The 16,928-nt window shown below is 45.7% G+C and overlaps 1 protein-coding gene and 1 pseudogene across 1 annotated transcript; one reads left to right on the top strand and one right to left on the bottom strand.

The window, feature by feature from the left end:
• Window positions 1–497: 497 nt before the first annotated feature.
• Window positions 498–4,356, bottom strand: SCGB1D2 (secretoglobin family 1D member 2). The gene is made up of 3 exons (XM_045854751.1): window positions 4,267–4,356; window positions 2,417–2,604; window positions 498–527 (listed from the first exon to the last, which is right to left on the bottom strand). The coding sequence occupies exons 1-3, from the start codon at window positions 4,319–4,321 to the stop codon at window positions 498–500; spliced, it is 273 nt and encodes a 90-aa protein (XP_045710707.1). The 5' UTR covers window positions 4,322–4,356.
• A 6,914-nt stretch (window positions 4,357–11,270) lies between these two features.
• Window positions 11,271–12,735, top strand: LOC123829238 (annotated as a pseudogene).
• The last annotated feature ends 4,193 nt before the right edge of the window (window positions 12,736–16,928 follow it).

Genomic DNA, 16,928 nt, shown 5'->3' with positions numbered 1-16,928 from the left:
CATGGAAACCCAGGGTAGGGTGAGAACCAGGCAGGCTGTTTGAGCGTCTGATGGCGATGGAATGGCAGTGGGGCTGCTGGTTGGGAACCGTGTGACTGCTCAGGGAGGCAGCAGTTCCCTCAGCAAAGCCCAAGGGCAGGACCCTTAGGGGAGCTTTTGATCCCTCACCACACTTTTCTCTCCCAGCCCCATGACTGGGGGTCTGTGCAGGGATGTGGGATGGCTCCTGAGCCCGCAGTCTCTCTGGGATCCCTCCCTCAGGCCACCATGGTCACTGGATGCTGTGTCACTGAAATGTACTATGGACACTACCCAATGGCCACTTCATGACAAGAACCACCACAACTCCAGGGACAGACTGTTGGACAAAAACAAGACAGGGAGAGGAGTGCAGGGCAAGTACTTTATTGAAGCAAGATGTTGAAACCTTCACATTTTTCTGTGGGTGATGAGGCCAGCCTTGAATGACAAGCACTGGTGTGTAAGATTTTTGAAGTCTAGCTGTTACATTGGGATGCCGCCTTTTTCTGAAATAGAGAGAGACAGGGGGTGTCAATCATGCTGCCCCTGGAGATGATACATTTACAGGGACTTCTATTCACACCAACATGCGAGGTACATCCCACCTAGCAAAAGCACATGGAGCCACCAGTCAGGAGAGCCGAGTGGGTGGGGAATTCAACAGTCCTGGTACAGCCATCACAAACTGTGCAAGGCAGGGAAGAACATGTCCATAGCCCAACAGATAAAACTCAAGTGAGCCAGGTCTGGGACTCAGGTTTCTAATGGAGTCAGGACAGAGTCAAAGGTTTTGTTTTGTCAAGCAGCCCAGGATTTCCTTCCTCAGAGTCCAGGGTGTGATAGCCAATGATGGGTAAGATTCCTCAAGAAAGAAAGCCCTGGCTGGCATAGCTCAGTGGATTGAGCACAGGCTGGGAACCAAAGTGTCCCAGGTTCGATTCCCAGCCAGGATACATTCCTGGGTTGCAGGCCAGAACCCCCAGCAACTGCACATTGGTGTTTCTCTCTCTCTCTCTCTCTCTCTCTCTCTCTCTCTCTCTCTCTCCCCCTCTCTCTCCCTCTCTCTCTCTCTCTCCCTCCCTCCCTCCCTTCCCTCTCTAAAAATAAATAAATAAAATCTTAAAAAAAATATCAAAGTCTTTTAAAAAAAAAGATTCCTCAAGAAAGAAACGTCATAAAACAGGCACAGTCATGAAGGGGCCATCAGGGAAGGACTTAGGGGATAGTGGAGAAGGGACAAAAACCCTCACCCCTTGGCTTTATCATAGCCTGAGTCCTCACTGTATCTGCCAAGTCTCCTAATCTCCTGGCTGCCTTGCTGCCCTGGCCTGACTCAGGCCTAAAACAATGCCAATGGGAGGTGCAGTCCTGTGCCAGAACTGGCGGCTTCTGGAGGGAGACCACCACATCTCAGAAAGAATGCATGAAGTCCTGTGAAACCTGCTTTGCTAAGAATGTCCTCAATTTAAGTGTTAACAGTCCAAGCACAAAATAAGTTTGTTTCCCGAGGTTTTACAGCTGAGAAGTGTCACACTGTCATCAGACTCTGATTCAAAAGGACTCCCCATTTCAGAAATGTTATCTGTAAACCACACCTCCTTTCTTTGATATGCACCCATATGTAAGCTAAACTCAATAAGAGCCCATTGGGAGAGAGGCTAAAAAACCTTTCTCCTCTGAGAGACTGGTCAGCCTTCTTCCCCAAAGAGATTCTGTCTTGGTAAAATTATTCCCATCCACAGGGCACGAGGGAGCTCTGTGGGCAGACCTCACCCTTACCACTATCCTTGCAAACACATAACAGAAGTGTTTCAGCTCCAAGCAAGGCTGCCGAGGATGAGGACGTAAAGGATGGTCTTTGCCCATTGGCCATGATTGGTGAGGGCTGGGAGTGTGGGGCAGAGAGACAGGGAGGGGCTCACTCTGTGAGAGCTGGTGGATTCCCCGGCCATCCATCCCTTCATTCTGACCTATAGCCTGGGCTATCACCCTCCCTCTTGCTGTCTCCCCTCCATCACTCCCCATTCTCCATGAGAATCTCCAAGGTGCCACTGGGTAAGGGAACTGGCCCTCCAACCTCTAAAACCTCCTAGAGAGGGAGGCAGCAGTCTCTGCCCTTCAGCATCACCACCTGGGACCTGGTTGTCCTTTCCAGGACACTGTGGGTACATGTGGCCAAGGAGGTGACCTGAGAAGCAGGAACATGCTACATGTACTTTGAAGCCTTAGTGTAGCTCATCAGGTGTCATGTCATCATCCACCCTGTGGCCACAGGCCACTCTGTCAGAGGTGAGAAGAGGAGCAGGTGCCTCCCCACCCTGTGCCCACAGTCTAGCACCCTGACCTCCCTCCTGGCCATGCAGAAGCCCCTATAGAGGAAGGAGAAACAATTTACCACAATATTGTATATTTTCTGTCTGCCCTCTCTAGGCAAACGATCTACGCATTGCTTCACTTGAAGCGAAGCCTCGGCAGCTTCTCTAGGTGGAGCAAACATCAGAAGATGGATGTTGTACATGTTTTCAGTTTCCAAAAGGAAGCCTTTAAATTCAGACAGAAAAGCTGGACAGACTTCTGCGTTTGCTGGAGCAGAAGAAAAAGAAATACAATTAATGTAAGGAAGTCACTTTTTCCCCATAGCTCTCTGACATTAGACAGGAACACCAGAAGCTTTTATGGTCCCATCCCATAATTGTCCCAATGACAATGGAAAATCCTAGAAGTCATGACTTGCTCAAATCACAGAGCAAGCAGCAGGGCTCGTTCTGGAAAAAAAAAAAAAACATTCACCGAAACCCAGCTCAGTGGTTCTCCTGTGTAAAGTACATGCACGTCTTTCCAAGATACTCCTGCTTTGCTGAAACTCATATTCCCTAGATTTCAGAAATTAAGGTTTGGTCTGTCATTAGAGCCACACTTTTCTTTTTGTCTTGGATGGTGGGGGAGAGGAGCTATGACTGATCAGTCTTTCCAGTGGAGTGGGAGAGGACGATCTCATAGAGATCAGAGAACAGGGACCAAGCCTGGAGAGGAGCAGGGACAATGATTGAATGTTGGAAGATGCTCTTCTGAGAGTAAGTTAAACAGTAGAATTATGTCATTGGGTGAAAATAGCTAAGAAGCTTAGAAAGGAATCTGAGGCTTACACACCAACCATGACTAGCTCTTCTGGTCTGCACTGAATACAGAATTCCTTTGAGACAGTGGGAGCTTGCCACCAGGGTCCGCTTTTGGCTCCATGGGGATTGTGCTGAGACCTGAAGTAACCACTCTTCTTTGTCTGAACTCTCCATCCCCACCCCATACTCTGTCTTCATATCTTTACAACTACCTGTAGCTAGGAATGTGCCCTGCCAGGCTCCCATGAGACCCAATCAGGCAGCAAGTACGCAGAGATGGGGAGAGGTCTGATCAGAGGCAACACAGGGAAAGGGGAGGAGTTCAGAAAGTCAGAGGAAAGAGAAAGAGTCAAAAGCACTTGGGTCAGAGTTGAGGGCATGATGACACAACCAAGTATTGTTGGATGAGTGGCTAGAAGTCACCTAGAAATTCAGCCAGTGTGGCCCTGAGATTGCCCTGTTTCTTCTGATCCTGGGTGGACTTCCAGAAAAGGAGCAGGGTGTGGGGATGTGTTGAGTGCTGCTGCTCCTGACTGAATCCCGAGAGAGCCAGACTACACTGGTTCTACTTGAACTGAGAGCTCTCCTAACGCCCTCCCAGACTCATCATTCGATGAGTCTGAAAGACAGAGTTAGAGAGCTGGGGACTCAACTGGCACCAAAGACTCTGGGAAGGAGAACAGAGCTCATGAGACCCAGATCTAGCTTCTGACACCCTTTGTCTCACTCCATGGTTAGAGTTGCTCTTGCTGGTGGTTGTGGAAATCAAGGATGAGAGGAGACTTGGGTGATACAGCATTCTGTTCAAGTCACAGCTCCGCCGAGTGGCAGAACAGTGATGCAGAACCAAATCTTATCGCATCCTGCTGTTTCTGAGCATAGACCCTAGATGGGGAGTGAGGCTTCAGATGAGAAGCTCTTCAAAGTGGCCTGAAAGGGTTTTCTGGAAAGTTCCAGGGTGTTGGGGATTTATACAGGATGCTTTGGTGTTCAGGTGGCTAGTCCACAAGTAGCAGGGCCTGTTTGGATTCTGATTCAGTTCACCCCTCCTCCCCAAATAAGTTACCCACTTCAGAGAAGGTTACTTATCTGGGCTGGTGGTAGTCTGATTAGGCGTGATACTCACCCTCATAGCAGCAAAGGGCCAGAGTGACCAGCAGGACACACAGGGACAGTCTCATGGTCGACGTTGCTTTGAGTTCAGTTTTAGCAAACAATGAGCAGTTAGCAGCAGGACTCAGTAGCCTGGGGACTCCAGGGCTATTTGTACCCAGTGAGCCTCACAGGTCCTGCCCACTCAGGCGTGGCAGGACACAAGGCCTGGCCTCCAGCCCTCCCTTCCTCACTGAAGCTTGATGCCAACCATCATGGTCACAACCCCGGTGACTTGGTCAAGAATAGGCTTTGCTGGCACTAAACACATTTTCTTTGTGTCAAAAATCTAGGCTGGAGTTTTACAAAACTATAATCAGTGACTGGCAGGCATCCCCCAGTTTCAGCTCCTTAACTGGAGTTTCAGAAATTATGATCAGTTGATTGATGGGAGCCTCCTTAGAATTTAACTCCTTAATTGCAGGTAGTGACCAGTTTTGCTCACCTCTCAGCGTAGCGCCGGGCAGAGAGAAGAGGATCGGCACATAGTCCTGAAATGTTTGTTTTAGGTGCATCTTTAGTGCAAAAGGTTGCCTGCTGGACCAGGGTCACTTTGGGCAGTTGTGGGAGACAGGTAAGTGGCATGGGGACATTTGTGAGGTTGTCAGTTGTTCGGGTCTTGAGAGAATATGGTGCCAAGAGGAAGACTACCTCCCCAGCTCTGACCTTCCAATTCTCATCTAATGTTTTAAACACAGTCAAGAGAGGGTTCCATCAAATCAAGCAGGAAATTGTCCTGATGGTTTTCTTGTCAGTTAGTAGGTGGCACCTGCTGGGTCCTCAGGATCCCAGCAGCAGCAGCACCCATAGGGCCCATCCTCCTCCTTCCCTAAAGATGTGCAGAAGCCTCATGGAGGCCCTCGGGCATGGACCGTTCTGAGGAAAGACACTGGGAAGCAGTCTGGGTACAGAGGAGCATGATTGAGAGCCTCTCAGGAGAAACAGGGTTTGACATGAAGTGGTGTTGGGAGGAGGGATCCCTCAGCAACAGCACGAGGGAAGACCAGACACCATGACCCAGATGGTGGGTAGGGAACACAGGAACCCGTGCACGTTACCCTGAAACACCAGTGCCCAGTGGGACAGGGATGGCTTTGTGACTGGAGACGAGCTGGGCCAGGTGAAGCAGAGGGCCTATTGTGCTCTGGCTGCCCTGGGGATTGAGAGGGGGCTAAAGCAACACCACTCCACTTGACCCAGTGCTTTCCTCTGTGGGGCAACAGGAACTGATCCTCTGGGTGTTGGGAATGCCAAATAGTGCTGCCATTCAGGAGGGCAGTGTGGCCATTTCTTGCAAACTAAACATCCTCTGTTCCCTCCACCCAGCAATTGCATTCTGCAGGGACAAAGATGACACTGGGAGTGTGATTCTGACCACAGGGAAGGCTGTGCTTGTCTGGAAATGAGGGGTAGATGGGAGCATTGTGTATTTTGTGCTCCATCTTCTGTGAACCTAAAACTGCCCTAGAACTAAAGATTAGTAAACAAGAAGGCCAACATCCTGTCAGCATCATTTTCTTCAAACAAGGGGAAAAAACAGACAAAAAACAAATCAATGAATTGGTCATGGTGCTAGATGGTGGATTGTCTCACCAAGAAATCTACAATAACCTCCTGAGGAAAACTGCGAGAATGAATGAACGTTTGTGATGCAGCTGAATGCAGGATGGCCTGTGAATGACACTCTCTTCCCATAAACCAGTATCACCACGTGACCCAACAGATATAAGGGCACCACTGGCTACAGGAACTCCAGCAGCAACAAAAGTACACTGAGGTTCACACAGTTCAAAGATACACACCTTGAAATATAAAGTCATGATATTTACTCACAGATATGACAAGGGATCTGAAAACACCAAGGCACATACCTTGTTCCTGAAGAAATATTAGAAAATGTAAAGTCAACTATTCACAAATTACTGTAGAGTTTCAGTCCTGCCCACATCAGAATCCTAATGGGCCAGTTTTATACATTGTTTTGAATTGATAATTCTGTTTGGATCTTTCAAATTTAGGATGTGCTCCCTTACTGAGTTGTGAGGTAGAGCCCAATTTTAGGGCCTACCTGGGTTCAAGCTCAGCTCTGGAACTTTCTACTTCTGGGATCTTCAGCAAGGTGCTGACCCTCTCAGTCTGTTTCCTCATCTGTACAATAAGGCTGAGAGCAAAGGATTTGTGTGAGGATAAATAAATTAATTCAGGAACAATGCTCAGCACAGTAACTGGCAGTGAAAGTCAGCTGTTCCTATTATGCAACAAAAAGGAAAAATGTAAGTCCTGAGTTAAATGAAAAAAAAACACCTCACCCCCAAAGATAAATATCAGATTGAATATAATGACTTTGCCAAGGAACAATGTTGATTTATTCTCAATGCCAACTGATTGTGCTTCTGAATTTGGCTCTGGTTCCAGTGAGATTTGTCTTAGTTAAAATAAGATCATCACTTTTCAATCACTTCATATCCTGTTTTAGGATTATATCTGAGTGACTGTTATTGTCATTTTCTAACCCTAAGTACTGCGTATTGGAACTAAGAGTATAGGAGGATGGTGGGTGGGATGGGTACTAATTATCCCAAGACACATAGAATCCCTGGTCTGTGGTCTTGAGCAGGACACACTGGTGACAGATGTCCTTCAGCTGTGGCTGAAATCCCAGGGCTCCTTCAGCTCTCTGTGTCTTACTGGGGAACAGGAAGGTGGGGCATGGAAACACTGGAGACATCATCACTTCTGGATCATGATGTCCACGTGTACTTTCAGATTCAATTTATGTATTATCTGGTGACACTGGTCGTCCTGTGCCACCTGCCCTGCATCAACATCCTTGTCTCCTTTTACCAAGACAGATGATGTACAGGTTGCCTGTCAGACCCTACATGGCATTGACTCTGCATGTGCAGCTCTGGACTGCAAAAACCTCAGTGTAGGCAGTATTTTGCAGGACACAATTTATATCTACAGAGAGAGGTCTCTGTGTCCTGGCTTCGAATAACATCAAAGAAAGACATAATGTGCTGTGGCTGATAAACCATTAAAATAATTGTGAGTGGCAGATCCCTCTGTCAGTCTTGGCCCATTCTCCAAAGGAACACATGGAATCCAGTGACATTGGCACCACAGACTTATCCTTTTCACATGTACACAATCAAGTGGCATGTGCTTTCAGAGTCAAGACCTCAAAGGATGAACAATGTGACTAAACGGGCCTCATTTTTACCAATACATGATGCTCTCCAGGGATACATAACATCAAAAGCAGGCCTCATCCATCTCATTAAGAAAAGTATTTATCAATAACATTTTACTTTGATAAGAAATATCAAAAATAGAACGATATGTTTTGGAGCTTTACCCAAGGCAGCAAGGATCTATGATGGTGCCCGCATCACCCATGTGCCTCATCTGACAGACTCCATAGGCATGTTACCACTTCCTCCCTGCCTTGTGCACTGAAGAGCCCCTGAGATGTGCACCCTGAGGCTTCAGGGACACATGTGGGTGGCTGCGCCTCTTCTTCCCTCTCCCACTGGCCCCTGCCTGCAGCCCTAGGTCCCCTAACCATGACCTGACTGCTTGCTCCAATGGTGAGCTGCCAAGGGAGACCCACAACCAGAAAAGGGCTGGGGAATCAGAGATGGCTCCCTTCCTCTTGTTTAGCAACTCTACAACTCCATTGTCCTAGGATAGCTACATCTTTTATCTGTGTCATAGCCAAGAATATCAACTTAGAAGGAGCACTATTAAAAATATATGCAAAGTTTTACAATCAAATTACAAGCACATACCCTGCCCCAATCCCAGAGCTCTGGAAGGTCACACAGATCCAGCAGAAGGTAAAGACTGAGTAAATTACAAAAAAGAATCAACCCAAAAGTGGCGTCAAGCCCTCTCAGTGTCACAGTGACCATGCAAGCTGTGTGCAAAGGTGCTTGGGGCTCTGCTCATTTGACCAGTCTTGGGCCCAGGAGACTTCCAGGTGGAACCCAGTGGTCTTCTTCACCAGGAGAAGATTCTTGGGTGTCCAGGAGTCTCCTTCCATCTTGAGCTCCTTTCCAGCAGGAGTCAAGGTTACCAGGCTAATGGGAGGGTACTTGTGTTCTACCTGGGGACCTGACATTATACACAGCCATTCTGAGAAAGAATTGCCTCAAAGCCATGAAAGCCACGTCTTCACTCACCTCTTCCTGACCCTCCCCACATGGGGGAGGTGAGCTGGCCATCCTTGAGGTCTGTGATCCTCAGTGTACATCAGCCCACATGTGGACAGGAAACAGGAGGATTGTAAGTCATAACCCCACAAGGGTACTTCCCAGGGAGTTTGAGTCCTCTGCACACACAGGTGCCACTTAGGCTGATGAAAATAAGCAAATGTTCTATGTCCTGACCCTGAAGAAGAAGGGCACTATATTGGGCCACCCTTGGGAGACTGAAGGAATTTGATTAGGGATTCTGGAGGAACTCCCTGGGAAAAGAGGCCAAAAGGCCTCAGGGTGTGTCAGATGGACCAGGAAACTGATGAAGTAACACTCACTGGAGGATCCTCAAGACTACTGACTTTGCTTAACGTTACCCCCTGCTCATCAGAAAGACCTTTCTTCCTGAACAGGCTTTTGTGGTTAAGGGGACAACAGAAGTCTTCTGTTCCTTGTGGATATTGGTCCTCATTAATCCCTAAGCATCTGACATTCATGTGCACGTAGCCTTGGCATCTTCTGTAAATCCCTGTCATTGTAGATCTGCTGCTCTTTGGTGTAAGATGTAAGACATGAGAATGTACAGGAATAATTGTTTCTCATCATTGCCCAGTACACAGGTATTGACCAATAAAGCTTGTATGTTGTTTAGTTGATGTGTTTATTATGCTAATGAAGTCATCATTATCTTCTTGTAGACTATTTACTTTACCTGCTATGAACTTTTCTGCAGGTCAGAAAAATGGCCTCTATCAGGCTGAAAAGTAAAACCAGTCACCTGTAGATCAGGTCATTGTGTGCCAGAGCAGGTGTGTGTGCATCACAAGACATGGCAGTGTTTGCCGTGTCACATTCCAGTGACTAGTCCCATTGTTCACCTCCAACCCTCCGCCAAACCCCATGCAATCTGGCTCCCATAACAACCATTTCACTGAAATCCCTCACTTCTTATGTGTCAGTCTTGAAGAAAGTTCTGATTTTTTATATTGTAAGAGGTAGAAGTCTTGTTTTCTCTCTTGCTGATGATTATTAGTGATGTCTGACCAAAACAGTAGCCTTTTAGCTGTTGAGTTGTGATGTTGTTTATGCCATATATTAAGTTCTCTCTATGTGGACATCCATTTTTGAGTTACCTAACATGTTCCACAGTATAGTTGTCTATTTCTAAGGCTACACTAATCTGGATGAAGAAGAGTTTTTTATTAATCCACTTTCAATAGATGAGTGAAAAGTAACCACTCAGTGTTTTTCTCGATCTTTTTGGCCATTTTCATTCATATATTGTTCCACATGAATTTTTAAAGAATTTTATCCAGTTCCTCATTAGGCTCCAGTGGCAGTCATGTTGAAGGGACATTGAATTTATATATCAATATTGAAAAGATTGACATTTTTATAATTAGTCTCCAAAGACAAAATATATACTACCTTACTCAACAGATTTGTTTCTAGGTATTTTATGGTTTTGTGACTTTTGCCAATGGGACAGCTTCCATTTCTAATTCTCACTGTGTCCTACAGCATAGACAAGCTGTTGTATTTTTCTATATTGAGCATGTATTCAGTCACTTACAATGTATCTCCTCATGTCATTTTAATATTCTTAGTAGGTTGTCTGTGGTCCAGTCTCCTGTCTCCTGCTGAAAGATTTGTGTTGTCAGCAAGTGGAAGACTTTCATTTGATTTTTACAAATATTTAGAATTATTTCATGTTCTTATTTTAGTGTGACACTTAGAACTTGCAGACCCATGTGGACTAATACTAGGTTCATCAGGTATTCCTCCGCTCCCATTATAATGGAAGCACCTTTAGCATTCACTATTTTAGAGTGTTGTTGGCTGTTGGCTGTGAACATTAATTTTGTTGGTTCTAAGGACTTTTCCTCTATTCCTACTTTCTTTAGATGTTTTACTAAGAAAGTTCACCAGGTTTTCCTCCTTGGAGCTGGATGGGAGGAAGACCAAGTGGTGTCTGTTGGGTCCAGGTCTCAGGAAAATTCCCGTGCTCACTCCCTTCACCACAGAAATGCCTGCTGTCCACACAGGCAACATACATGTCAGATGGGAGCCCTCCAAAGTCTAGAGATCAGGACTCTGGCAATGGAGACACTATTGGAGACTCTTGTTGCACAGGTTACAGGTTGTTAACACCAATATAAAGGGGTCCTCTAATGAGAAGAGAGGTCATTCAAAGAAGGCTCAGGTTTTGGCTCCATGTGTTCAACAAGTAAGTGGCAATTCTTGGGGAATCAGAATAAAATAGCAAAGGAGAGTCAGTTACTCAAGGAGAAGCTAGTCTCTGCTGAAGAAGTTATAGAAAACAATGTGATTTGATGCAGGAGGCTGCAGGGGAATTTGCAAATGTCATCTGTTCTGTGATGTTGGCAATGTGGTTCAGCTCTCCACTGTTACCTGGCTACTGTTTGGGCTGACATGACAAGTGTCTACAAATTACTTGTTCAGCTGAAATTTGTGGAGATGGTATCTTTTAACTGAGGAATGATGGGGTTGAACAAGACTTGGGAATACAGTGGATAAACTTAACATCACAGCAGCTAAGAGGCAACAGGAAGTGAAAGATGTGGGCCATTGTGATCATGTGGGGGCACTTAGGGATCGATATTTGTCTTTCACATCCGTATTTCTCCCCCTTTCTCTCTCCATTCCCCTCTCTCTAATAATTAAATAGTTAAATACATCAATAAGTAAATAAATAAACAAATAAATTAAATCTTTTAAAAAAGGAACTGATGCACTCAATTCTACAATAGGTAAAAGGATGAAGAACACAGACCTGTGTAGACAGCTTCACAAACTCTCATGCACCCCTTGTCAGGTTCATTCCTGGAAATCAATGTTTCCCTATTAGTACTGATTGAACTTGCAAAGAACAGAAATGAGAAAGAAGTTAAAGAGGGTGTCCAAGTTTTCTGGGAACACGATAATGATTTGACTGAGGTCACCCACTTGGCCTGTTCCATTTCAAACAATGAAGAGGATATCAAACTTGTTCAGATGTCTGCAAGCCTGCTAGAAGCCCTCTGTCCTCGGGTTATCAATGCTGCATTGGCCATCACAGCAAAACCACAGAGTAAACTGTCCCAAGAGTACGTAGATCTTTTGAAAGAACAGCAGGAAAAACCATTCCATGTTCTGCCAGGGGGTGTCAGTGGTGTTATTTCCATTGATGACTTCCTGGCTGTCTCAGAGAATCACATATTGGAAGATGTGAGCAAATGTGTCATTGCTCCCCAAGAGAAAGATGTGGATTGGCTGGACAATGCAGCTGGTGCCACCTGCGGCCAAGCAGTCTGGGTAACTCCTGCAGTCACTTCAGCAATGGACATCTATGAGCCAGGGGACCACACAGAGAAGGTTCTGGAAGCTACTAAGCTTCTCTCCAACACGGGCATGCTGCACTTTACCAAACAAATGGATGCAGTGGTAGGAGCCCTCAGCTCAGATCTCGCTAGCCCATGGATGAGAATGAGTTGATTGAAGCCTCCACCTGGTGTGCAATGGCATGAAGGACACCAGGAAATAGGTCCTGGTGATAGGGACTCCTGAGGAGTTGGGTTACTCTGACTTTGAGATGGACAACTTCATTGTCTGAAGTAAAACAAGTGTCCAGACTGGACATGATCAGCCTAGCTGGCCAGAGTGCCCAGGCCATCATGGCTCAGACTCCCCTAGAGCAAAAAGCAAACACTGTGGGATGGGTAGCAGCTTCCAGGAAGAAAAGAACCACTTGGATGCTGAGTGTTCAGAAGGGACGACAGTGGTAACTGAGCGTGATCATGGTGGAAGCCATAGACTTCATCAAAATTTGAGATGACTCAAAAATACATCAGATGTCCAGTGGTCCAAAAAAAATTGCCAAGGCAGGATTCAGGATGGACAAGTGTGGCCACATTACTGCAGACCATTGCCCAGACATGGCCTGCAAGCAAGACCTGCAGGTCTCCTTGCAGCACATTGCCCTCTACTGTCACCAGCTCAACATCTGCAGCAAAGTCAAGGCCGAAGTGCAGAACCATGGTGGAGAGCTCATTGTCTATGGGGTAGACAGTGACATGTCCCTCATCTGGTCTTCCAAAAGCTTGATGAACACTGTAGTGTGGATGGTGAAGGCATCCTGTGTGGCCTCCTTGAAATATCAGAGGTCTCAGAGTATGGCTTTGTCCAACCTGCCAGCTGTGTCATGGAAGATGAAGGCACCTGAGAAAAAAACCTTTCTCAGGTGAAGACAGAGAAATAGGACAAGACACAGGCCAATATTAAGTGGGCATCTCTGGGACTTCTAGCCAAGATGGAGGTGTAGGTAGACAAACTGTGCCTCTTCACACAACCAAAAGAAAGACAACAATTTAAAAGCAAAAAACAACCAGAACTGACAAAAATTGAACTGTATGGAAATCCAACAACCAAGGAGTTAAAGAAGACACATTGATTCAGACCAGTAGGAGGGGCAGAGACAGGCAGCCGGGTGGAGAAGACTTGTGGCAAAACAGTGGCTGGAGGACTGGGGCAAGCAAGGCAGCAGCGGGCAGACCTGGAGAGGTGGTGGATTGTGGACTGGGTGGTCCCACATTCGTGCACAGATAAACTGGTAGAAACAAATGGGGAGCTGGATGGTCTGTGCAACCCAGGGCTCTAGCACAGGAAAATAAAGTCTCAAACCACTGATTCAAAACACCTATGGGGGTTGAGGTGGCAGCAAGAGAAACTCCAAGCCTCACAGGAGAATTTGTTGGAGAGACCCACAGGGTCCTAGAATGTACACAAACCCACCCACCTGGGAATCAGCACCAGAAGGGCCTAATTTGCTTGTGAGAGTGGGGGAAGTGACTGAAAGCCAGCAGAGAGTGGCACAAGTGCCATTGTTCACTCTTGGACCCCTGCCCACATACAGTACCACAACACAGTGACGTGGGTTACCCCACCCTGGTGAACACCTAAAGCTCCACCCCTTACTATGTAACAGTTGCGTCAAGACGAAAAAAATGGCCCAAACAAAAGAACAGATCACAGCCTCAGAAAAAATACAACTAAGCATGAACAGATAGCCAACCTATCAGATGCACAGTTCAAAGCACTGATGATCAGGATGCTCACAGAATTGGTTGAATTTGGTTGCAAATTAGATAAAAAAATGAAGGCTACACTAAGTGAAATAAATGAAAATGTACAGGGAACCAATAGTGATGGGAAGGAAAATGGGACTCGAATCAATGGAGCAGACCAGAAGAAAGGAAGAAATATCCAACCAGAAAAGAACGAAGAAACAAGAATTCAAAAAAAATGAGGAGAGGCTTAGAAACCTCCAGGACACCTTTAAACATTCCAACATCCGAATTATAGGGGTACCAGAGGAGAAGAGGAAGAGCAACAAGTGGAAAACTTATTTGAACAAAAAATAAAGGAGAACTTCCCCATTCTGGCAAAGGAAAGAGACTTCCAAAAAGTCCAGGAAATTCAAAGAATCCCAAAGAAGTTGGACCCAAGGAGGAACACACCAAGGTACATCATAATTACATTACCCAAGATAAAAATTAAGGAGAGAATCCTCCAGGCAGCAAGAGAAAAGGAGACAGTTACCAACAAAGGAGTTCCCATCAGACTGTCAGCTGATTTCTCAAAAGAGACCTTGCAGGCAAGAAAAGGCTGGAAAGAAGTATTCCAAGTCATGAAAGACAAGGACCTACATCCCAGATTGCTCTATCCAGCAAAGCTTTCATTTAGAATGGAAGGGCAGATAAAGTGCTTCTCAGATAAGGTCAAATTAAAGTAGTTCATCATCACCAAGCCCTTCTTATATGAAATGTTAAAGGGACTTATCTAAGAAAAAGAAGATAAAAACCATGTACAGTAAAATGACAGCAAACTCACAATTATTAACAACCACACCTAAAACAAAAACAGAAACAAACTAAGCAAACAACTAGAACAAGAACAGAACCACAGAAATGGAGATCACAGGGAGGGTTAGCAACAGGGGAGTGGGAGGAGGAGAGAAGGGGAAAAGGTACAGAGAATAAGTAGCATAGATGGTAGGTTGAAAATAGGGGGAGGGTAAGAATAGTGTGGGAAACGTAGAAGCTAAAGAACAAGGACACATGAACATGAACTAAAGGGGGGAATGTGAGTGGGAGAGGGTGTGCAGGGTGGAGGGAAATATGGGGGGGAATGGAACAACTGTAATAGCATAATCAATAAATATATTAAAGAAAAGTAGGAGACTAAAAATATTCTATTCAGACACAGAAATAATCTATAAAACATGATCTGAGCCTAGGTTGTGTGGCTCAGAGCATTGGAGCAACATCCCATAAACCCAAAGGTCACAGGTTCCATTCCTGGTCAGGGCACATGTCTAGGTTGGGGCATCAATTGCTGGTTGAGGTGCATACTGGATGCAAACAATAGATCATTTTCTCTCACAGTGATGTTTTTCTCCCCTTCCCTTTCCCTGACACCCCTCCCTCTAAAAATCAATAAGGATGTCCTGATGTGAGGATTTTTCAAAAATGAATTGATGAGGACTCATGGACATGGGCAACAGTGTGGTGATTGCTGGGGGGAGTCGGGTATAAGGAGACTAAATGATAATGGAGAAAAGACACAATAAATAATAACTTCAAAATGAATTGATGAATTAAACATTTAAGATAATCTACTGAAAAAAAACTGCTGGAACAGATAAGAATTCCTAACATTAGCTTAATACCTGCCCAGCAGAGATCAAGTGACTCCTCTCCTGTAGCTCAGTCATTCCCATCACATGACGTCATGGGCAGAGTGGAGCTGTGGCAACAGGAACTGTACCAGCAGCATAATGCTGAAAGTGTGTTCAGGAAAAATCTTGAAAGTGTACTCACTGAGCCACACAACTTGTTCTTCAAGGAAACATTTACAATTTTACAAGTGTCAAATATTCTCAAATAATTCTACAGATTCAATGTTGCCCCCACCAGAGCCCTAGCAGGACAGGTGTGCTCTGTTTTGAATTCTAAAGTGTCATCTGCATGACTCAAAATGAGAACGTTTGCATTTCTTGGTTAGTGGGGAGAATTCTGACTTTGGGCCCAGACTAGCGGATACAAGGTCAGCTCTGGGTCATTCTACCTGTGGGTCTTCAGCTGGTGCTGACCCTACTAGCCCCACTTTCCTCATCTGTAAAGTAAGGGTGATATCTTAGTGCCGACCTCAGAGGACGTGTGTTGGGATGAGTGGATCCACAGAGGAAACGTGCTGCACACAGTGTCTGGGGGTCAAATGTCAGCTCTTACACTTACATCAGGGAGGAACAAATGTAAACACTAAGTCACATAGAATAAATCACCTCATTCCCAAGTCAGATAGCAGATTGAGTCTAACTGACTCTGCCAACAGGAGTGTTTGTTTCCCTAAGTGCTGACAGAGTGTGTTTCTGTACTTGGCTCTGGCCCCACTGAGATTTCCATCAGTTAAGATAAGATCATTACTTTTCATTCACTTCATTTACTGTTTCATGATCACCTCTGAGTCACTGTTATTGTGAAGTTCAAATCCTAATACAGGATGTTGGAAGTAAGGGTAGAGGAAGGTGGTGGGTGGGGATGAGTGTTACTTACCTAGGTCACAGAGGGTCTGTGGACTCTGTCCTCAGAAGGATGCACAGGCACACATGTCCCTCAGGTCTCAGGATGACTTCCCAGGAGTTGCCTAGGGTTTTGATCTTCAAACTGGTAAATACACAGCACAGCAACGAAAACTTGTAAGGGACAGGGAAATTGCTGTGTCTTGCTCCCACAGCTGGTGGGGCTCCACTCTGGGCATTCTCTGTCCTAGATCAGAGGTGCCCTAAGGGGAACTCAGCCAGTGAGAGAGGTGACTCAGGCAAAGCAGGGCTGCATGCTCTGTTAATCATGAAAGTTGATATATGACATTTATCTTGAGTTTAACAACCTTTCACTAAAAAGTTATGACTGGGATTATTGGTGCCTCCTTAAACTGTGTGACTCTCCCTGCAAATGGTAATTGGCCCATTCTCTTGTTCCCACCGTGACCTACAGGTAGTGAGGTTTGAGGGACATGTGTGTGTTTCACAGAAATAAAGCAAAGGAGAGGATGTTGAGGTTGGACCTCATCCCTCCTACTTTTGCCAGTCCCCTGAGTCCTGTCTGCAGGCAAAAGTTATGAACACCCTTCTGCTCATACTCCTGACAGTCCCTCTTCCTTCTTGGTCGATCTCCTCACCCAGAATGAACACTGACCATTCTCAGGGCAGTTCAGCTCCCTTCAGGGCTAACTCTTCCACCAGGCAACAACCAAGCAGGGAATTAGGCAGTCAATGTTTTTAGGTTCCACAAAACTGTTGTAATTTCTTCAACACTATTAACCCAAAGTGACTATCGTAATGATGAATATATACCAATGAATCTTGAGGGGTGTATTT

This window comes from Phyllostomus hastatus, unplaced genomic scaffold, assembly GCF_019186645.2.
Source record: "Phyllostomus hastatus isolate PE091 unplaced genomic scaffold, TTU_PhHast_1.1 phas_scaffold_11, whole genome shotgun sequence".
Classification (NCBI taxonomy): domain Eukaryota; kingdom Metazoa; phylum Chordata; class Mammalia; order Chiroptera; family Phyllostomidae; genus Phyllostomus; species Phyllostomus hastatus.
Note: the sequence above shows the minus strand (reverse complement) of the source record. Positions and strands in the feature narration are given on the sequence as shown.